General features: G+C 45.5%; 1 protein-coding gene across 5 annotated transcripts in view; it reads left to right on the top strand.

The window, feature by feature from the left end:
• The window catches only part of PSIP1 (PC4 and SRSF1 interacting protein 1), a 543,316-nt gene that overhangs the window by 248,156 nt on the left and 270,866 nt on the right, over nt 1-24,294 (top strand). For all 5 annotated transcript variants that reach the window (XM_085633866.1, XM_085633873.1, XM_085633883.1 and 2 more), the window contains one exon: nt 11,758-11,862. In XM_085633866.1, the coding sequence (XP_085489992.1) occupies nt 11,758-11,862 (105 nt within the window). The remainder of the gene's footprint in view (nt 1-11,757; nt 11,863-24,294) is intronic.

Here is a 24,294-nt window from a genome sequence, read left to right as displayed (position 1 = left end):
CAGACGTCAACATGTTCACGTCTTCCCTTACTTAGACGACTGGCTCATAAAAGCCGCGTCCTACCACCAATGCGTGCAACATACAAACAGCACCATCCAACTGCTTCATCAGCTAGGCTTCACGGTGAACTACCAAAAGTCCCACCTCATACCATCTCACACAAAGCAATATCTCGGGGCCACCATAGACACCTCAAAAGGTATTGCCTATCCAAACTCAGCCAGAATCACAAGCATTCTAGCCTTACGCAAAATATTCCTTCCTCAACACTCTCTACCAGCAAGAGTGTTTATGAAGCTCATAGGGATGATGGCGTCTTGCATCTTCATAGTGCCCCATGCAAGACTCCACATGCGTCCACTTCAGGAGTGCCTAGCACAACAGTGGAACCAGGCCCAGGGTCAGCTGACGGATCTGGTGTTGGTGGACGGCCGCACACATCACTCTCTGCAGTGGTGGAACACCACAAACCTTTCCAAGGGACGGCCGTTCCTGGACCCGGTTCCCCAAGTGTCTCTAACAGCGGACGCATCGCTCTCCGGCTGGGGAGCGCACCTCTTACACCTCACAATGCAAGGTCTGTGGACGCCACAGCAAAAAACGCTCCACATCAACCATCTGGAGCTTTTGGCGATCTTTCTAGCCCTAAAATCTTTCCAAAAGCAGATTTCAGGCAAAGCAGTCCTCATTCGCACAGACAACATGACTGCGATGTATTATATACAGAAACAGGGGGGGACACACTCTCCCCAGCTCTCCCGCTTAGCCCAGAGCATATGGAGATGGGCAATTCCCCAAAACATTTTTCTCCTGGCACAACATGTTCCAGGCGTACAAAACACCATAGCAGATCTGCTCAGCAGACAGACTCAACAACTACACGAATGGGAACTGCATCCACAAGTTCTTCACCCATTCTTCCAACAGTGGGGGCATCCTCAAATAGACCTCTTCGCCACCCACGAAAACAAAAAATGCCCAAGCTTCGCCGCCAGATACCCACACCCATTGTCCAAGGGCAATGCGATATGGATGAACTGGTCAGGCAGATTTGCATACGCCTTTCCACCTCTCCCACTAATTCCATTAGTGGTCAGGAAACTACAACAGCACTCCCTCACACTCATTCTGGTAGCTCCGACGTGGGCCAGACAGCCGTGGTACACCACGCTACTACAACTATCAGTGGTACCACATCAAAAACTGCACCTTTCCCCATGCCTCCTAACCCAGAACCATGGAGAAATCAGGCACCCGGACCCAGCTCAGCTCAACCTGGCGATCTGGCTCCTGAAATCTTAGAATTCGGGTACCTTAACCTTCCCCCTGATTGCATGAACATCATCATGGAAGCCAGACGTCCTACCACTAGAGCATGCTATGCCGCAAAGTGGAAAAGATTTGTAATGTACTGCCGTAACAATACAATCAACCCTCTAGATGCATCCATACAACACATCATATGCTATCTGCTACATCTTCACAGGTGTAACCTGGCGTATTCATCCATACGCCTACACCTAGCAGCGATCGCTGCCTATCTACAAAACAGACAGCATTTGTCACTCTTCAGAGTGCCCGCTATTAAAGCCTTCATGGAAGGCCTTAAACGAGTAATTCCTCCCAGGGCACCACCCTCCCCTGTATGGAATCTAAATTTGGTCCTTACACGACTAATGGGTCCGCCCTTCGAACCAATGCACAAATGTGAGCTACAATTTCTTACCTGGAAAACAGCTTTCCTTGTAGCTATCACTTCCCTTAGAAGGGTTGGTGAAATACAAGCGTTCACCATACAGGAACCTTACATACAAATGCATCACAGCAAGGTCATACTTCGAACTAATCCGAAGTTCCTGCCCAAGGTCATTACCCCCTTCCACCTCAATCAATCAGTGGAATTACCTGTCTTCTTTTCGCAACCCCAATCTGTTGCGGAAAGGGCCTTACACACACTAGATGTGAAAAGAGCGTTGCTATATTACATACAAAGAACGCAACCCTTCAGGAAGACCAAACAGTTGTTCGTTTCCTTTTCTCCACCACATAAAGGCAACCCCATCTCAAAATCAGGGATAGCTAGGTGGATTGTAAAATGCATACAAATTTGCTATCAGAAGGCAAAGAGAACATTATCTGTTCCCCCTAAAGCCCACTCTACAAGAAAGTTAGGGGCTTCTATGGCTTTTCTAGGGAATATACCCTTAGATGACATATGCAAGGCAGCCACATGGTCTACACCGCACACATTCACAAAACACTACTGTGTAGATGTGCACTCCCAGCAGCAAGCTAGGGTGGGCCAGGCTGTACTAAAAACACTCTTTCAAACAGCTGCAACGGATACCGGTAGTCGCCGCTAAGGTTGGGTACTGCTATATAATCTATGCTAAGTGTACAATCTGCAGCTCATATGCCTCGAACGGAATATGCTACTTACCAGTATGCATCTGTTCTTGGCATGTAGAGCTGCAGAGTTGTACACGCCCACCCGCCTCCCCGGCTGCCTGTATCCGTTCCAGTCCATCTTATTTAGATACAACACACATGGGTTTCTCACTGTTATTACTACGCTCCATCATTTCCCGGTTGGCGAAAAACAATCTGAGGATGGAGCCGAAGCCCATGCGCAGTACGGACCGAAGGAGGAGTCACCAAACTCGTGACTTCCAAAGACGGTCCAAGAAGAAAAACAAACTGCAAACATCCGGGCCCAACACCAGATGGCGACCTATGCTAAGTGTACAACTCTGCAGCTCTACATGCCAAGAACAGATGCATACTGGTAAGTAGCATATTCCTTCCCATTTTTCTATTATTTTTGATTCGGATAAAGCCTTGGGAAATTATAATGACTGTTGGCCCATTGTCCCCTTGGATATTAGCATCACCGAGGTCTTAGATAGCATCGGTGTAAGCAAAGGGGGAAAGGCTCAGGGTCCCGATGGGGTGCCCATCGATGTTTATAAGTTAGTCCCGGAGGTATGGGGACCCATGTTGGTTAAAGTTTTTAATGCAGCAGTTTGTTTTGGGGTACCCCCAACTTGGGAGGAATCAATTATAATACCAATATTTAAGAAAGGAGATCGGAGGACGTGAAGAACTACCGTCCTATCTCCCTGTTGGATTCCTCTGTGAAACTAATGAGCCGGGTACTTTTGGTCAGACTGGAAGAATGGGCAGAAACCAATGGCATCCTGTCAAATTGCCAGTATGGGTTTAGAAAGGGACGCGGGACGATCGAGCAATGTTTAAATCTTGAACTTTTGATTGGGAAATACACCCAGGCTAAGAAGGGCTCTATTTATCTCTGCTTTGCAGACTTGAGTAGTGCTTTTGATATGGTGGACCACGCAATTCTCTGGGCCAAGTTGATTGAAATGGGGGCCCCTGAGGGTATTGTCTTTTTCTTGGCCCGACTCTGTCAAACTACGTACTAGCGTACGATATGGTTCTAGTGGGGAGTGTACCACCAAATTTTTGATCGGACGGGCATAAGACAGGAGTGTGTTCTTGCCCCCCTGCTCTTTACCCTTTTCATTAATGAAGTGGACTCCGTCCTACAGACGGTAGCGGCAGACGCCCCTAGAGTTAATAATATCAGTGTTCCGGTATTACTCTATGCGGACGATGCCGTGTTATTGTCCAGGACCCCGATAGGCCTTCAACGCTTAATGGATGGGTTTTCACAGTTTATTAAATCTAGAAAATTAGTGATTAATAAAAACAAAACTTATACCATGGAGTGTGGGCCGGGGAAGAGTAAGCCCCACTCTTATTATATAGATGAACATAGGGTCCGACAAGTCTATAATTTCAGTTATCTTGGTATCACTTTTTCCAAGAATTGCAGTTGGGCCAGCGAGCATATAAGTGTTAGAGCTAAGATGGTAAGGAGCGCTAATGGGGTCTTTACTTTTGCCACTAAACTAGGGGATAAACGGATAAGCGATATGCTTAAGATCTTTCAGTCACGATGCCTCTCCACCACCCTTTATGGGGCGGGGGTTTGGGGTCTTGCTCCGACCGGGTGCTTACAGGTGGAGGAGAATGTCTTTTTAAAAAGACTTTTGAGTCTGCCCAAATCTGCTTCTAATGACTTAGTCCATAGAGAACTTGGTATTCCATTTCTGAATGATCTGATCCTCCTGAGGCCATTATTGCTGTGGTGGTCAATTTGGCTGAAAGAAGAGACATCTTTAAATAGAGCCATTATTAATGATTGTCTCACTGTTGATAACCATTTAAAGATCCCATGGATCAAATATATTATCGACAGTTTCCAGGAGATCTATGGCCTTGATATTAAAACTGATAGATATGGGGCTTCAGAAATTCCAAAGTCAGAAATGAAGCATATCTTTTTGATGTGTAAAACTGAGAGACGGGCCTGCAATACTGGCATTCTATCCACCTGTGTGCGTTACAGCAATATGAATGAAATGGAGGGTTATCAACATTATTTGACCCAAGTGACCAGTGTTTCTCACTCGTTTGTTTTAACTAGACTAAGAATGGGGATTGTGCATAATCTGGTCGCCTTCCCTTCCGTGAACAAGCAGCCTGTTGGTCCCTGTCCGTGTGATAACGTGTCAGCACAAAGCACTATGCACTTTCTCTTGCTGTGTCAATTATATGGGAACTTCCGTGAAGCCTTTTTGTAACCCATTTTTGTTAAGTTTGGTGTCAGGACAGTACATGATTCTATGAAATTGCTCTTTAATCTGCACCATCCTGACATTTGTGTTTTTTACTGCTACTTTCCTACTAAAAGCTATCAATGTTAGGAAAAGTATGAGTTTTTAAATATTTATTCTCCCCTCGCCTGTATTATGTTTCCTTTTTATATATCAGCTGTCTAATGTGATTGTAATTGTTCTGTTATTGTATTTTATTATATATGTGCTTTTATGGACATTGCTTTTTTGTTCCGAATAAAGCCTTATGAAATGAATGAGATAGCACCTCACTCTCTATTCTTGGTAGTGTGGTCGAGCAGTAAGGCAGTATCAGAGGACAGTGTTAAGCATTTGTTGTACACTCTCCATCAGAAAATCAATTCACACACGCAAAGACTGAACTTCAGATAAATTGTTTTTGTATAAAAAATATTCTTTTAGTTATTATATTTTTGTCAACCAAGCAAGCCTGGAACAGGTAAGCAATAAATACTTTACAGTAGTAATGCATTTTGTAAACAGTTTTAATTGTAATTGTATATGCACTTTGTTTTGACTTGCAGTATGGTTGCAGAGAAATGCAATACTTTGTTAATACAGTACATAGACTTGAATGGGCTTTTCAGTAAAATACCAGGTAAGTTACTTTTTAAATTACTTTCCTTACTCGGAGTAGTATACCTGGATACTACTCTCTGACATTTCCTGTAAACAGGTAAGTAACATTGTTTTGGTTAAACAGTACAATTTGAAAGAATTTCTTTAGGTTTTCAAACTCCACACTTCGAAACTTTTCCCAGAAAAAAAGTCAATGTTATCCTATGGAGGTAAATGGTGTTATCGGTTTTGAGGTAAGTATTTGGCGGTGGGAGTTGAGGTTTTGGCAATGGGAGTTGAGGTTCTAGGGATAGACTCAGCAGTCCCCCAGGATCAAGGATGCACTGTAGTTACACCATCAGTGGCACTAGGGCGGCCGGGTGCAGAGTGCTGAGCCCAATGTTATCCAATGGGGGCCTTCGGTTGGTGGCTGCTGACTAGCAGGCCACTTGATTGTGGGAGCAAAGCTCCTGGACTTAAGCTAAGGGCAAATGGGGAAACAAAGTAGCACCAAAGGTGCACCCTCAGCGGCACTAGGGTGGCTGGGTGCGGGGTGCTGTTTCGACGTCGGGCGCCCTGTTTGCAATGGGGAACCTCCGGTTTGCAAAGGCACTGCAGGCTTGTGGACGAAGGTCTTTTGGGTACGACCACCACTTCGAGAGGTAAGTTGGAAAGTTAGGGGTTGGTTAGGCACCATCAGTTTGGCCACTGAAGGCTGTGAGGCGTCTGGTGCACGGGTGCTTTTTGGGGTCGAATCGTCTTACCAGCTACTGTCCCGGTTGGGCGGACCTTCGGGTTTTAAGCTGCAGGCGTCGGCTGGAGGTTTGAGGCGGGTCAGAGTTCGCCGGATCTCTAGTTAGGATTGCCGGGGGGGACCTCCTCGTGGTGTTTGCCCACTCGCGCTTGAACCATGGACGTGGGTACAGAGTGGTGCAGATTTGCGGTGTCTGGCCGGAGCTAGAGGTTGCAGGTGAACAAACCCAGTGTTCACGGGAGACACATTCTTTGTGGTTGAAGGCAGGCAGGTCCTCCTGGGTTTTCGAGCCTGCTGGCTGCAGGACACACCGGGATTTCGCAGGAGAAGGTTTGAAGTGGAGACAGGCCGGTGGGGCTGGGGCCAAGTCAGTGGGAGTCTTCCTCTTGTTCGTTTCTGCACTGCTGTTCGGTCCATCGTCGTCTTCTTTTCTTGTAGTTTCTTCTGGTCTGAGGAAGCAAGGTTCAGGGGTGCCCCTAAATACTAGATTTAGGGGTGGTACAGGTAGGTAAAAAGGTTGGGGCCATGGGTTCCTTCCCTGGAGTGGGTACACCCCCTATTATGCCACCCTCCAGTGGGAGGGGGGCATAAGCATCTCCCTGGTTGGCTGAGTCCCCCCCCATCTGCAAGATGGCGTGGACTGAGAGTTGTGCTTCACCACGCCTCCCCCACTAGAGGGGTGGAGTTGGCAGAGGTGGGCACACCTCGCTTGTTTTTCTCGCAGGTTCTCGTGCCCAGAGTGTGGGTCAGAACCAGTGGGGACCAGTTGCTGAAAGCAGCAAGTGGCCTAGGGAAGCTCACCAAGGCGGCAAGCCTTTGAAGCTTCCCCTTTGTGAACCCTGCCCATCCTCAGGGAGGAAGCTTGGCACCTCGTCCCAGGATGTGCATTGTTTCAGGCCCCAGAGAGCAGCAGGCATTCGACCCAGTGGTCCAGAAACATGTATGTTGGTGGCAGCTGAAAGCAGCCACTTAGCCTGGACAGTAGTGGTAGGTTAGTTTTCAGGGGGCATCTCTAAGATGCCCTCTGTTTGCATTTTTCATTAAATCGCACACTGGCTTCAGTGTGGGTTTAATGTGCTGAGAAGTTTGATACCAAACTTTTCAGTGTAGCCATTATGGTGCTCCCAGCAAACTCCCAGCACCATATATTCTTAATGGCAGCACTGCACTCACAATGTCTAAGAATGGACTTGGACACTGTAGGGGTACAGGGCTCATGCACCTGTACCCTCACCACTGGTATAGTGCATCCAGCTTGAGGGGTGAATGATCTATGCTAGGGCATTGGGTTGTTGGAATGGCACACAATTGTGTGCCATGTCGACTCTTCACTTTGTTCTTCACCAAAACACGTAGCTTGCAAAGGCAGTGTGTGTGTGTAAATACACATGGCTTGAAGACTGGCACAATAAGTGCTGCAGCCCTTAGAGGCCTTCACTGGTCACAGTGCCCTGGGTACCTGTGGTACCATTTACCAGGGGCTGACCTGTGGCCAGAGATGCCCGTTGGGTTAGTTTTGGGGAAAGAACACAGGCCCTGGGAACCTGTGTGGCAGGAACCCAGGGCACATCAAGTCAAAGTGCATCAGTAGTTTAGCAAAAAGTGTGGGGGGGGGGGGGGGTGTTACTGCAACAGAAACCCAGCTTCTCATAATATTCATATGCGACCCGCTGTTCCCGGACAGGCGCTCATTGATGTACTCTGCTCACACTTTGAGCTATGAAATCTGAGCTGTTGTGGCCCGTAGGGGAGATTAGAGCTTCCACCTCATGATCTGATGCTTAGATTGTTTCAATTAAGGTGGATTTGCTACTCAACGCGCACTTTTGTTGAGGCCTATGGCCGTTTTAACACTGTTTATTGCTGTTTAAAGTTATCAAGGATGCCCAGCCTAACATCTGGGAATGATTCAAGCATGTGAATGTATAGAGGATACTTGCGTTGGAGAACTGGAGCTGCTGGTAATTAACTCATTTCTAGAAAGCACCACGAAACTGCGGTTTGTGTAACAGGTTTAATTGCTTGCTGTAGGGGATGGAAAGTGCTAGAATTAAGAATTTGGCATATAATCTCATTAACACGAACGTTGAATGTAAGGCTGGTGCCTCCGCTCGTTCGTTATACCTATTTCCAGACTCGTTTCGTCTGGTTTGACAGGACTTTTACTGGACAATGTCATGTCTTCTATTGACTAGGCAATGCTTGCGACAGAATATGAAAAGTAGACTAAAAGAAATCCCCTTTAATTTCACTTCCAGAGTTCTAGGTGTTTCAGCAAAGTGAAGTAAGGATTTTTGTTAAAATGAGCTGCATTTATTACTGGCACCTTGCATTGTGAATTACTTAATATATCACTACAATAAATGCAAACCAAAAACTTTGTTGCTCATGGTATAAGGTATTACCTAAACACACGTTACAAGGCTGCTACAAGTCATTTAGGATTTACGTTACCATATTAAGGCATAAGACCACAGATTTTAAAAGGTCACTGTAATCTGCAGTTATTTGCACTATTCTTTCAGTCTACGGTTGGAAGGCATTTTATTCCTTATAATATTTGGTTGTATCTTTCTCCCAGCCCTTTCATAGTTTAAAAAAAAGAAAAAAAACCTGGCCTGTTTAGAGTTTGATGCTGAAATTGTAGCCACCTCAGGCCTGTGAGCCAAGACTAGATGGAATTCTAGCATATCTTAGCCAAAATATGGACTTTACTAATGTAAACAACAGATCCCATAATGTAACATATTGTAGGATAAAAAGCCAGGACTGTCTTGAGGGTCACATACGATATGGGACCACTTAGCATATATACGTTCTCTATTGGGGGGAAAAAAACATTGGCAAGCCATTACGTCTGTTCTAGCCATTTTACATCTTAAGGCGCTTCTTGATTGAATTTTACATGAGTCTGTGTGGATGGTGGAATGTGAGAGCGCATTAGTACAGCCAATCCAGTCCCCTATTTATCCATCCAGGTCTGTCGCACACCTATTCATTTGCACGACTATTGCATTCACCCAGTCACTAAAACAAAATCGCCAAACAGTGCACTTAAAAAAAGTCCAAACTTATCGGTTATACCAAGTTTTGCTTTTCAATGGCATAATTTTTTCCAAATTGTGCAGGGTCTGGTATTGATAATTTCAAAATCGGTGTATGATATGGACATTTCAGATTTTCGTATTAACCTAACTTAAGCCAAAATAATAATTTTACTGGGTGGCTCTGATAAAGTCAGAAACACAGCATGTTTCCAACTCTGCGCGAATTGGGTGAGAAGGAAAGAAACATTCCATCCCTTAGTTTAATGAAACCACCAGTGTCTAAACTCTGTTACTAAACATTTTCTCGGTCGCCACATTTATATATCTGAGACCTGCGCTCCTTTTGATCATTTCTTTCTCTTGATGGTTCTGTATACACTTCAAACAACATTGTTATTGGCGGGCAAGACAGCCATCACCAACTGAGAGCCTTCGAGAAATGGCAGTTTAGTGCCATCTAGCATGTGATCCCGACATCACAGGGCATAAAGCACGTTGGTTCTTTAAATTGATTTATCCGTTGGAGTCATTTTCTCTTGGTAAACCCCATTCCACTACACCCCATACAAATGGGTATGTACCATTTCCTTTGCTATGGAAAATTGCTTACTTCAGCTTTTTACTGGTCTAATTTGCTGGCATTTTCAGATTTCAAAACAACCTCCAAGGTGAGGCTGACCACAAACCTACAATTTAGTATTACCACACTTGGCAAGGGCAACTCTACTAACGCACCCTTTCCCATCCCACTCCATACAATTATGAATGCAGACACTCCACCTACTTGTAAATCTTCTGCAATTTAACTGGTCTGCAAGCACACATATACACTGATTCTGCTTCTTTGAATTTGAATCAGGGAATTTCCTGTCTCAAATCTTTTGTTTTTTGCACATGTATGTTTTGCTTTCGTTTGTCCAAGTATACCCACGACCAGGTTGGGAGGTTAAGACAAGGCAGTTAACTACATTCCCTAATCCCTTCTTTACTTGGCTCATTTCCGTCTTCCTCTGCTTTGTTGTAGTCAAATTTATTTCCTTCCTTCCTCTTTGTTTATTCTCCTTTACCTCCTCTTCCCCCTTCATACTTTTTTCACTTGCTCCTCTTAAATACAGCGTCCTAATCCGTCATAACCTCCCTTGCCCACTCCCACAGTCTCCCTTCCTTCCATCATGTTGTGCCTCCAAAAACATTTCCTACTTCCTGTTTTCTGAGAACACCATCAGGGTGGGGAACCAGGTCATAGTACAGGTCAGTGTGAGGACCCGACTCTAATTTAAATCATGTCTTGATAGCTTGTGAGTTTAATCACTGCCTTCAATTGAAAAATTCTCACGGGCTGAAATCTTGAACGACCGGTAGGGTCAGCCTCTTGACCCATATCATTCTAAAAATACTGAAGCTTAATTATTTTAATGTCTGTTATCGATGTTAGTCATTAGGTGAGTGCCATGTCTCCGAGCTGTCTTTTGTCAACTTGGATTGACTTAACTTGTCAAAAATGTTTTGAATGTAGTTTAAAATATCCAAATGGTGATGGAAGGAATGCTTACAAATAGTCTAACAACTGGTAATCGCTTGGGTTAGCACTGCAACCCACGTTTTTCTGCCTACCATGCCACCTCACATTAGATCCAGCTTTATGGAAATCTGCCTTGGTGCTGCACCTGTAGGAACAGGCAATTCCGAACTGCGAAGCCAGGACTTTTTTTGAACCAGACCACAAGCAACGCAAGACCAGTTTTGGTCTAATTGGGCCCCTTCATTCAGGTGCAGCTTGGTCCAGTGCCACAGCGAGCACAGGGCCCATGTCTGATGTGGTGCCCTCCGTGGCCAAAAGGATGCCCACAAATGCAAAAGGCGAAGGGAGGAATGCTTGAAAATGTCTAATCACCAGCAGACCAACACATTGTATTTTTGCCCCACTATTCTACCTCAGATTAGACCCAGTCATGGGCAAGCCTGTCTGAAATAAGCTTTCTGCAGCAGATTTTACTATCAGATTGTTTCTGAAATAAATATACTTTTCCAAGATCAAAGTAGTGTGTTGGCAGCAGAAGTGCCTTGCAGCAGAAGTGCCTTGCCTTGCTAGCGTATGGTGGAGGTAGCAGTTACGATGGTGCTTGAGGGTGAAGGATCAGTTATGAAAACATGGTTCTGGTTTGATGGGCTGCATGCCACTCTGGTTAGGGCAATATCTTAACTCTTCACAATTGATAGATTTTTTTACAATATGTCACAGAGGGACTCGGTGTGAAAGTGTTCTGAATAGTCTGGTTGGGAGGATTGGGGCCTATTTGTGTCCAAATAGTAGTTTGCTATTCTAGCCCTTTTGAAAACTCCATAAAACGGTTAAGATTATACCTACTTACTAAACCTATTATGTTGTCTTATGTAAGTAATGTATGCTGGCTTAGTTCTTACAACAACAAAGTCTTATCCTACAATGCACATTAGACAGATCTCCAATTACCTTCACATGCATAGGATAACCTATATTGTACATTATACAGACCACCAGATGCACTCCCCTGCATAACCCAACCTACAGTGCATGTTACACAGACCTCCAGGTACTCTTGGTTGCATAACACAGTACCAAATAAATTATTATGCAATCAAGTATTGAGGTACACAGCAGTAAACCTTTGAGGCTAAATTATTTTCTTCGAATTGCAGGTTCCTGCTAAACTGACAAGTATCCCCTCTCCGACTGAGGCACAGGAAAAAAGTGCTGGAGCTTTGGTAGATGGAACTGCCGTTTTTGACCATCCCAGTGGTGAAGTATGTTTTTTTAATAAGTTGGAGGGTGGCAGGTGCTGCTTTTTAGTTTTATATTTTAAGTTGCAGGTTATTTTTCCTAACATCCCATGGTGGGTGGCCTCTTTTCCATAATGGCCTTTGTAATATTTGATTTAAATCTGCCACTGAGATTTTGTTCCCCTCATTTCTGTATGATGTGCACATTCTTTTTGTAAGACTATCAGTCATCTGACAAACATTGACTAACTATCTAGTATTCGTCCAAAGTTCGATATGAAATGTATTGTCCATTTTTTTTTTTTTATAAATCTAATTTTGTTTTCTTGTGATTAGATATGTAGCATTTGAGATTAAGGTACTGCTGTCACTCAAACTATTACCAGTGCTAACTGGAATAGGAATCCTTTTGATTCTTAGGTTTAGTGTCTCAGATTTTGAAGAGAAGATTGAACCGGATGCCTGACTTTGGGTACCTAGTGGTTTACAAAAGCTGAAGTTTGGATGAAAATATTTCACAGAAAAAACATAGTAAAATATTTTATCCAAAAAAGGCTCATAAGGAATTTTAGCAGCTTGAGTGACTTGGCAAATTCAGGGCACCACCCAAGTCTCCCTAAATACCAGTAGCAGTAGAAGGATATAGGAGTGTTTTCCACTGCAGTGTTCCCCTTCCCCGTAGATAACGTTTTTATTTTTCTGTGCGTCCCTTGCTAACCCCGGTGGCTGCTTGTTTTAGCTTTCCCTTGCAAGAGTGCTGGTTCTGTTCAGGATCTTTTAAACTCTCTGGTTGAATCAACCGATATATTCATCATTGTCCTTTAGTGTAGGGGTTTGGGAAAGTAACCCTTTATGACATGGTCACCCCCAGTCTTTGCCTAGTAACTGAGGTGATTTTTTACTGGAAGTGCACTGGGTTCCCGCTAACCAGGTCCCCAGTGCCACAGCTCTTTCCCAAACCTGTACAATTGTTTCCCCAAATTGGCATAACCTTTAGCACTTTCTGTAAGTCGTTAGTAAATAGTAACCCTGGTACCTAGGGTCTGAGGTACTAAAGAGGGTCTCTAAAGGCAGCAGAACAAATTGTTCCACTCTAAGGAACCCCTCACCAAGTACATGCAGGACTTCTATCGCAGTCTGCGTGTTGTCCCCACAGCAGACCTGACAGCCCTATGGCAGGGTGCTGAATTTTACATGTGAGGGCATACTTGTATGAGCAGATATGCCCCTGTGCTGGTCAGTCCTATTACTTTAAAACATGTGCCAGACACTATTGAAAATGAGTTCCCCAGCTCCATGATGGCTTCACTGAAGATGGGAATCTTTGGTATCAAACATCTCGTATTGAAAACCCACACTGATTCCAGTGATGGATTTACCAATACATGCATCCAGAGGGCACAATAGAGGTGCCCTCTGAAAACCTACCAAGCTCTGGTGTACTCCCTGACTGGTTTCTGCTAGCCTGCATCCCGGGTCACTGTTCTGACCTCCTAGGGTGAGAGCCTTTTGCTCTCAGGAGATCCAGAATAGAAGCCTGTCCGGAAAGATGGTGTCACACCCCCTCCCACAAGATGAACTGCTGATTAGCCTTCCTAGACTGGCAAGCATCAAAGAGCTGCAGCCTTTGAAATACGAGTCTGGCTTCCCCTCACAGGAGCGGAAGCGGACCCCCCATGTTCAAAGTTCCTCTGGCACCTGGACAGGTGGGAAAATTAGCTGGTCAGGTGGGCGTGCCACCCCCAGGCTAGTACCACCCCTAAGGTGGGCTAAACTGAGGTGGACACGATTTTTCAGAAGTAGCCATCTTTGTGAGGGCATACATAGGAATTCTGGGACCTGGTAAAGCCCCCTTCCAACAAGAAGTGGTCATATAGGGGGCTTAGTGACCCCAAGGGTCAGCCCAGTGGCTACTACCCTATACTCGCGTAACGCCCCTAAATTGAGTATTTAGGGAAGCCCCTGGCATCACAAGAGGAGACCTGATGACCTGAAAAAAGACTGACCAGAAGAGTTGCACAACGAAAACAGAAGTCCCAGGAACTGTCTTTGTGCTAATCCTTCTGGCCTGCCTGCTGACTTCGCCCATTGCACCAAAAGTCAACTTGTCCTACAGCTGTTGAGTCCCCAAAGCCTGGGAGACCTGCCAGCATTTGCCCAGGGACCAAGGCCTCCTGAGGGACACTGGAACTGCATCCTGCAGACAGCAAAAGAAAGACCAAGAAGACTCTGGTCCCGCCAAACTCCGCCGCCGCCAAGCACCACTGCATCCAAGCCCCCCATCCCTTGTCGAAGTGGGCCAACAGTGTCAGCGTGGTCCCCAAGCCCTCAAGGTACTGAGTCCACTGTGGCATGACTCCTCTAAAACTCCCGATGTCGCCTGCAACCTCTATTGCCAGCCCCCCTCAACCGCGAGTGTTGGTTGACGGAGCAACCAGACATCCCAAAGACCGCCTGCACCCAGACGCCTCGTCCCGAGGAGAAGAGTACCAAAGGTGTCCGCACTTGCCATAACCTCGCAAGAACCAAAGCCATCCATTCGTTTCACCGGACTGGTCTCACTGTCCTATCCTGCAGCCTCTTTCTACTATGACCATTCTACATAGGATACCATTAAGCACACAATGCTGTTTTGCACCTCTACACTTTGACGCCCAAGTGGTGTTCTACTGATGCTGCCTTGGACCTTGCTCACCACTCAACTCCTAGAGAAGGGTCCTGTAAGTCGCTGAAGAGAACTGGTAAACCACATATGATTTTTCTCCTGTAGGTTAATATTGCAGAACCCAGAAATTGCACTGTCGACTTTTTGAACTGAAAATAATTCATATTTAAAAACCTACTTACCTGGATGATTTTCTTCTAATGCCTAAACATATAGAAACATACTTGCTATTTTTATAAATTAGTGTGAATCTCCTTGAGGTGTGTCTCATTAATTGACTATTGTGTGTATTTTCAGATGTCGTGCACTTCTGTCTATTAAGCCTAAGGCTGCTCAACCTCTACCCCGAACAGAGCACCTTGGGATTGCCTTAGCAAGCCCCCTGTTCCCCCATAAGGCAACCACTGCACTCTTTACACAATATATCTCATTTTGATATACCGTATAAAGAGCAAGCTTCCTGCAGAGGCCTTCATGAATTCATGCAGAAACAGCGTCATAAGGAAACTTCCAAGCGACAAGGTGAAAACCACTATCAACAAGCATTGGCATAGCCAATAGGTCTCGCCTTTGGGACCATATAAGTATTTAGTTATGCAGCACAATATCCTTACTGCAACAACATCAACTGTTGCATGGCTAAACACTTATAAGGTCTCAAAGGCAAGACCTATTAGTTATGCCAATGATTGTTACTAAACGCAGATTGACTGACACAGCGCAATTAAGTACTACCCTTTCCCCAAGCACTGTCTTTTTAACCATCAGCTTTACCACTGTCTAAATTGTTCTATAAAGGATGTGGCTTTGGGATATTGGATAGAAACTGATTAAAACTAGGGTTACTGAGCCACACAGAACTGAAGATTAATAAACTGGTCTCGTAAAACGATATGTATCTTTAAAAACGTATACTAGATTCATATGAACACGAATAACAATAGCCCTAGCCAGTCACCTAAACAATAGAAAGCATGGGTGGAAAGTGCAACAGAATTAAATGAAAAATATGAACCCAGCTGAGCACGAAAGGCAATCAATGGGACTTGTTTATTAACAAACGTTCTGCTACACGCCAAGAAACGTATGGCTTATTTACCCCAAAAAACTTTTTTACAAAAGGCATCTTCTTGATTGTGAAAGTGCACTCTAATGAAAAAAACGATCTTGTCAAACTGGTTGGCATGTTCTAGCTAAAAGTATATAAAAACAAAAGGTAAATATTTGCGGCAATGTCAAGCGAAATAGAATGTCCGGATCAATACCAAAATATGACACTATGACATCTACCCACTTCCTGTTTGGGTCACGTAGTGGCCAGCTTGTATTTCTGACAGCACGACGGGCAGAATGGGTGATGCACTACGCATCGAGGTAAAAGTTGGAGTTCCTCGGGTCATATCAACATCTCATTACTGACCCGGAAGCCTCTTGTGCGTTTCTTGTTTCGCGAGAAGCGGGTAAAGTAGACCATCAAAATCGGATCTAAAATATAACAGTGCAGAAGGCACCTGGGGGAAGGCAGTTAGTCACTGTGCCATACTAAGAAGCGAACATATTCTTTATGAGATGTAAAGCAATGTTTGGTGTCTCTTAGCAACCCTTCCTTTGGGCAAGCCAGAATGGAAAAGTCGCACGCACGAAGCAGAACCAGCGCTCCGGGTTAGCGATCATGGGGGCGTTTTAGGGAAAATGCAACTTCTAATATACAACATAACCAGCCTACAAGAGCCCAAACAAAAGCAATGCGGTGCGTGTGTGTTTGTGCGCACGCAGTGAGCTCTCTTTCAAAGCACATACTCGTGGCGCACCGCTGCGCACTCCCGCAAGGCGTATGCCGCTGCAAGCATGTGCTTTGAAAAAAAGCTGCACAACGGCTAAAGGTCTCCTATGCAGCAGAGCATAGAGCCACAAGTCCCATGCCACTAAGTTGCCCAATATCTCCACGCACAAGGTCACCTTCGCCCACACAACAAAGCCCAGATCCATTGGATGACTACGATGTGGTCCTTCCAGACACAGCCATAGACCGCCTGTCCCAGCCAAATTATTTCCCCCTGATGATACCACTTCTTATCATAGTGTGATACAGAGGGTAGCAGAAGGTCACATATTGCCAATACAATTCACCTTCAGACCCTCTCGACATCAGAGGTCACCCTACTGCAGACTCCTTGATCGTGACTACAGTGCGTAGAAGAGCACCATCACAAAGCACTGGGGTTGATCCACCTCCCGACAAGAAAAGTAAGCGCATTGATGCTGCAGGAAAAAGGGTTGCAACAGGACATGCCAACCATTGGCAAATTGCAAATTCAGTGGGCCTCTTATTACGCTTCAATAAAGCTAAATGGGATGAAATGGAAGATCTATTACAGCATCTTCCTGAGCAATACAAAAAGGAAGGGGAGCCATTAGTTGCAGACGGGAGACGAATATCTAATGCAATAATCCGATGTGCTCTAGATAGAGCAGACACAGCTGTAAGAGGGATTAATTCCTCAATGATGCTACTTCGAAATGCATGGATTCGTATATCAGGGTTCAAGCCAGAAGTGCAATAGTACGCTTTAAACATACCCTTTGATGGCAAGCATCTCTTTGGTCCAGAAGTTGGCAAGCAACTTGACAAAATCAGGAAGAACACAGAGACTGCAAAGAATAGGAGCCTTGCAATCTACTATGCAAAAACAGCCCTTTCTGAGGTATCAAGGAAGAGGGGCCTCAAAGAATAACACCCCAGAGACCCCAAGTTTAAAACGTCGGCAGCAACAATACCACCAGTAATCTGGAAAGGATATTAGAGGTGATTTTCAATCAAGAGGCAAAGGTACAGGAGCACCCGCAAAGAAAATCTCTACCTCAAAACAGTAACTTACCAACCATTTCCCCCCCATCTCACGTCACCTGTCGGGGTAAGGCTGCAACAGTTCATCAGTTGTGGCTGGCAGTAACATCAGACCAGTGGGTGTTGGACATCATCAGTCAGAGATATTTGCTAGAGCTGAAAACTCGACCACCAAACATCCCAAGAAAAAATACCCTTAATCCTCTTCATCTACACCTGCTAAAAGAGTTAAAAGTGTTACTACAAAAAAGGGACATGGAACCTGTCCCATAAAAACACCAAGGAAAGGGAGTATACTCCTTATACTTCTTATTGGACTTGCACCCATTCAATCAACACATCCTAGCTGAACACTTTCACATGGTGGTGCTACAGGATATGATACCACTACTTCAGGAAGGCAGTGCTAACCAGACCTCTATGCCATTGTCCAGACCCTAAAATGTAGGTCGAATGCGTTGTTTCCAATTGGAAATGGCTAGCTTACCTGTAAGTCCATAATTAAGGGTACCCTAGTAACCAGGACATGTAATTTAGATGGGGTACCCCAGGTCTTGCAGCACTGATTATGCCACCCTCGAGGTCCCCAAAATAAAACCAGTCCGCCAGTGCACACTGGTAGAACAGTTGTGCACTGCTGGCCCGACTTTTCCATTGAAAGAAGCAATGGCAAGCCACCAGTGCTGGACATGAGTATGTCACCCCTCTGGCAGTCCTAGTGTGCTCTAAAGGGGAGGTGCAGGCAGGACATATACTGTGCATCTCCTGACAGTAAAAGACGCAACACTGCCATTTTTACTGTGGTAAGAATTGGTCACCTGATTGGCAAGTACAGAGTTAATTGCTGCCCCCTTAGTTTGCTAACTCAACGGTGTGACCAAAGTAGGCACTCCAAGGTATCCAGCAACTCCTTACATTAAACCCAACTTATATCTCAAGTCGCAATTAATGCAACTAGTTGCAGTCTGCAACTTTAGCACAGCTGACACTTTTTTGCCCTTAAAAGTCCTGTACCTTCCCAAGCACACATGGAGCCTGCTCCACGAGGCAGCTTTCTGCCCTCCTGCAGAGACGTGCCAATAACTCTGGAAGGAGAATGAGGGATTGCAGGCCAGGGAGGTGTCACCTCCCTCCTGCAGGAAGCCACTTGGGTGTTAGCCCAAAAGGCAGACATCAAAGGTGAAGCCGCCTTTGAGGGGCAGATGTGGAACACTAGTGGAGACGGCTACCCCATTGTTGAGGTAGGCAGGCCTGCACAGGAGACAGAGGGGGGATACAAGTTCTGTGGGAAGCTGGCTCTGTATATACTATACCAAAGTAAGGTATTAGTGTGCACAGAGTCCAGTGGATCCCCAAAGGCTTACAGAGGTAAAAGTAGATAAAACCTTACTCTCTATTTTTGGTAGTGTGGGCGGGCAGTAAGGCTTTATCAGAGGGTAGTATTAAGCATTTATTGTACACACTCAGGCAAGAAATGTCACACACTCTAAGACTGAGCTCAGACCAATTGTTTGTATCAAAAATATTTCTTTCTTGTATTTTTACTTATAGAACCAAGCAGGACTTGGTATAGGTAAATATGATTGCACTTTTCAAAAAGTTAAAAAGCAAGCTGGATGAATATTGACTTTTCTTACAGGTTTGAAAAAATGTGCAAATACAGATGTAATTACTTTGGATTACTTTTTAGGATTACTTTCTCTACTCAGTGTGATCTGCCTAGATATCACACTGGGACATATCCTGGATAAAAGGTAAGTAAGACAGTTTTTGTCAAAACAGTTTCTTAGGTTTTCATACAATTTTCAACTCACACTTAGAACTTTTTCCACAGAAAAAGTCAGTGCAGTTCCATGGGAGAAAATCAGGTTATCGGTTTAAAGATGAGTAATCGGCCTTGGGAGTTGGGTTTTTGGGGTTAGAACCAGGGTTCCCCCAGTGTCAAGGATGCAGTCAAAGAACACCCTCTGCGACACTAGGGCGGCCAGGTGCACTGTGCTGATGCCCTATGTTATGCAATGGGGAACAGAGGGCCTTTGGTTGGGGACTGCTCGGGGTCAAGCCACTTGGATGTGGGAGCAAAGCTCCTAGGGTTTAGCTCAGAGCAAAGGGGGATCCCAGTTAGCACACAAGGTGCACCCACAGCAGCACCGGTGCAGCCAGGTGCAGAGTGCTGATTTGGCGTCGGGTGCCCTGTTGTTTTTAATGGGAGTTGCCGGTTTTGGCTGCAGACTCGGTCCAGAAAGTCCTCCGGGAGGAATCAACAGCTGGGCAGGTAAGTTGGAGGTCTGGGTGACATAGGTGCACCTCAGGTCCCCTTCTCCAGGCCGAAGGGTGGCTGGATGCAGGGGTAATTTTTAAGGTCTGATTTCACCTTACTGGGACACTGGTGGTTGGGGGGAGAGTCTCGGTGCAGAGTCTGCAGGCGACGACGGGTAGTCCTGGAGGAGTCAACCCACGGTGGACTCGGACAATGGAGTACAGGGGGACCTCGCTGGGACAAGTAGGCCACTCTGACTTGGGCCATAGGTGTCAGGTGCATTGGTGGTTCCAGGCGTCGGGTTTCTTTGTCTCCAGCAGGTGTGAAGTCTTTCTTTGGAGATTCTTTGGAACGGAGCTCCTGTTCACAGGCAATCTGGTCTTTGTTGAAGACAGTCAGTCCTCCCAGTGGTTCTGGAAGTCGCTGGTTGCAGGACAAGGTGAAGTTTGGTGCAGGATCTCTGGAAACCGCAGACAGGCCGGTAGGACTGGGACCAAGTCAGTTCTTCTCCGCTGTCTCCTCTGCAGCTATCTTCTTTTGTCTTCCTTCGTAGGTTGCGGGAGTCTGCCTTTTAGGTTCAGGGCTGTCCCCGAAATACTATATTTAGGGGGCGTTTTAGGGGTCCTGAGGTCAGTAGCCAATGTGCTACTGACCTTAGGGTGACTACACCCTTGGTGTGCTCACCCCACGTGGGGGAGTTTGCACAATCCCGAACACTGATTGGAGAGTGTGAGAAAGTGGCTCTGTATATACTGTTCCTTAATAGGTACAGGGTGTACAGAGTCCACAGTCCCCAAGGGTTTGACAGAGGCTAAAGTTAGATATAACCTTACTCTCTAAAGTGGTAGATTGGTCGAGCAGTAAGGCAGTATCAGAAGACAGTGTGAAGCATTTGTTGTACACACTCAGTCAGCAAATAGTTCCACACACTCAATAACTGAACTCTAGGCCAATGGTTTGTATATAAAAAATATATGCTTGTTTTATTTTAGAACCAACACTTGGATTTAAAATATACTTTCTCAGAATGAGATGCTTTATATAAATACTTTTGCAATATGCAATTGACTTTTGTAAACCGTTACAAGTGGTTGCGGTAGGCAACTCTATTTTAAACACAACAATGCATTGAGCTCAATGGAAATTTCAAGTTATTTGCAATTGATTACTTTTAGGATTACTTTTGGAATTCCAGGACTGGATCCTAGATTCAGTCCTGGGTCAGTACTTAGAATCAAGTCCTGAAAGTCGACTTAATTACTGTGATTTTTAAACAATATTTAGCTATTTTAAAAGTTGACACTTAGAAAATATTTCAAAGAAAACAGTCAATGATTCCCTATGGAAGAAAATTCAAGTTGCAGGTACAGTATGTTCTCGTTACTTTTGTAATCCAGTACTGGGTGCCTAGACTCAGTACTGGGACCTTTATCCAAAACAGGCAAGTAATTACGTTTTCAGATATTATACGATTTTTAAAGAATATTTAAAGATTGCAGAAATTGACACTTGAAAGAAATTTCACAGAAAAACAGTCAATGATATCCTATGGAAGAAAATTGTGTTACTGGTAAGTACAGTTGTAAGTATTTTTCAGAGTCCGTGCTGGGCACCAAGATCCAGCACTGGGAGCTCACCTAAGAGCAGGTGAGTATTTTCGTTTTCGTTACTCGGCTGATTTTTGGTGAATATTTTAAGATTTGAAAAGTCCACACTTAGAAGAAATATCAGGAAAAAGCCAGTCAATGTTAACCTATGAGGAAAATAGAGTTATCGGTTTAAAGGTAAATACTCGACTGGCAGAGTTGAGGTTCTGGGCATAGACTCAGGGGTCCCCCAGGGTCAGGTAGGTACAGTTGGTTCACCCTCAGCGACTAGGGCGGCCCGGTGCAGAGAGAGTTAGGCCCAATGTTATGCTATGAGGGATAGGGGGGGCCTTGGTTGGTGGCTGCTGACTAGCAAGCCACGCGGCTGTGGGAGCTGGGCTCCTGGTCACTTATTCAGGGCAAGTGGGGAAGTAGGTAGGTGTAGAGGTTGCACTGCCAGGGCCACTCAGGCGGCTGGGTGCAGGGTGCTTTTGAGCCTTCGGGCGCTCAATTGATTTCAATGGGAAATCTCCGGTTTAGAAAAAGACTGCAAGCTCTGGGACGAGAATTCTTCAGGTGCCACCACCACTTCGAGAGGTAAGTTGGGTAGTTGGAGGATAGGTAGGTACCCCGGGATTGGGCACAGGGGGCCGGGGGGCGCTGCGTGCAGGTGTGCCTTTTAGTGTCGGGAAATCTTACCCTCTGTTGATAGCGGTAAGGGGTGCACCTTGTTCTGAGGCTGTAGGCTTCTTCAGGAGTGTCTAGGGAGGCCCTTGGGTGCCGGACTCAGGGTCACAGTCCCCGTGGGGTCGTCCTCGTGGTCTTTGTTCACTCCGGCACTGGCCAGGCTTGTCTGGTGCAGAGTGTGCTGGGTTCGCGGTTCCGGGCTGCTGCCAGGGATTAGAGGTAGGTTTTGAGTAGAGCCTCTACTCATGGGAGTTCCAGGGGCTTAGAGCCAAAAGCTGGCCAGGTCCTCCGGGGTTTGTGAGGTTGCTGGCCACAAGAGGTGCCGGGTTGGAGCAGGTTCGAGGGTCGGTAGTGCTGGGGACAAAGCAGTTGGTGTCTTCCTCTTCTTAGCAGCTGCAGGGCAGGTCTTCTTTCTTCTTGCTCGTCTTTGTATTTTGGAATCTGGGGAAGGAAGGTTCAGGGTGCCCCTAAATACTAGATTTAGGGGCGTTACAGGTAGGTGAAGGACAGGGACCAATGGGTCCCTGTCCTGGGAGGGGGTACACCCCCTATCCTGCCTCTCTCCTGTGGGAGGGGGGCAGTAGCCTAGTCCTGATAGGGTAGGGCTTCCCATCTTCAAGATGGCGAGAGCCCGGAGATGTGCTTCACCTCGCCTCCCCCACCTGAGGGGTGAGTTTGGCAGGCTGGCACATCCCCTGTCCTTATTTGGGGTTTCCGGCCAAGCTTCCCGCCAGAGTGGAGGGTTGCAGTGGCCTGGGGAAGCTCACAGAGGCGGCATGTTTTTGAAGCTTCCCCCTGCCCATCCTGGGGGAGGAGATTTAGCACCTTGCCCAGGATGTGCATTGTTGCAGGCCCAGGAGAGCAGGGGCTCTCCCACCCAGGAGTCCAGCAACAGGTCTGCTGTGTGGCAGCCTAGGCAGCCTCAGAGCAGACGTGGATTGTAGGTTAGGTTTAAGGGGGTATCTCTAAGATGCCCTCTGGGGTGCTTGGTACAATAAATCCCACACTGGCATCAGTGTGGGTTTAATGTGCTGAGAAGTTTTGTACCAACTTCTCAGTCTTCAGTGTTGCCATTATGGTGCTGTGGAGTTCGTGTTTGACGAGCTCCCAGCACCATGTACTCTTAAATGGCAGCACTGCACTTACAGTGCTCAGGAATGGACCTGGGTACTGTAGGGGCACAGGGCTCCTGCGCCCACACCATTGGCATAAGGCACCCAGCTAGAGGGGTTGCTGATGTATGCCATGGCAGTGTAGGTGATGGGCATGCCACACAGGGATGTGTGCCATGTCGACTCTGTTTTGTCTTACAACCAGCCTGCAAAGGCAGTGTGTGTGTGTAAGGGTACAGGGCCTCTAAGGGTGGCACAATGAGTGTTTCAGCCCTTCGAGGCATTCCCTAGTCACAAGGCCCTGGGATAAATTGCACCATACAATACTTGTTGTATGTGTGTAACTGAGCGCAAGACACATGCTCAAATGTTCTACTCTGGACTCCATTCAATTCATAAAGCTTTATTCGGCACATATAAATGACCATGAAAGCATAAACAAAAAAAGACAACAATACATTTTTTTACAAAGACATTGCAATTAAAACTTACAATTGTTAATTATAGTTAATGGCTCATTGAGAAATACATATGATCATTCATAAATATATAAAATGAATAATAAAATGCGTTAAAAACTCATACTTTTCCTGGAATTGATGCACTGATTTAAAAAGGTGGCAGTATAAAAACAAATATCTGCCGATTGCAGATTAAAAATTAAAGCCATAGCATGTTTGACTGTACGTGTTCCGTATTTAACAAACAGAGGTTTCAAAAATACTATACGAAAACTTGTATACAGTTTACAGAACAGCAGAAGGTGCACAGTGCTCTGTGTAGATACATTATCGCACCTACATGGCCCAGTCGGGTGTTTCTTAATGTTTGGATGGGCTACTAAACAATGTGCCATCCCAAATCTTAGTCTGGTTAGCACAAATTTGTGTGAATGCCTAGAAACCATAGTTGGGTAAGATGGAAAACCCTCCATTAGATTGTATCTATTATAAAAAATGACAGAGGACAATGATCCGGCTATGGTTGCTCGTTTCCTTTCTGCATAAGTTAAGAATATACTTTTCATTTCTGATTTGGAGATCGTGGATGCTGCACTGGGATTATTTAAAATATTCAGATTAAAAATGTCTGAGAAACAGACAACAACATATTTAACCCAGGGAATATCTCGGTATTTATCCAAACGTAAGCAATCCTCAACAATAGTTCTGTTAAGTAGCTTCTCATCGCCAAGCCAAAAAGACCGCCAGATCATCAATGGTCTAAGTGATATCAAATCAATTAAATAATTAATGGCTAGTTCGCGATGGCTTAATTCAGTTGAGGCAGAGATGGGC

This window comes from Triturus cristatus, chromosome 2_1, assembly GCF_964204655.1.
Source record: "Triturus cristatus chromosome 2_1, aTriCri1.1, whole genome shotgun sequence".
In the NCBI taxonomy this organism is placed as follows: domain Eukaryota; kingdom Metazoa; phylum Chordata; class Amphibia; order Caudata; family Salamandridae; genus Triturus; species Triturus cristatus.
Note: the sequence above shows the minus strand (reverse complement) of the source record. Positions and strands in the feature narration are given on the sequence as shown.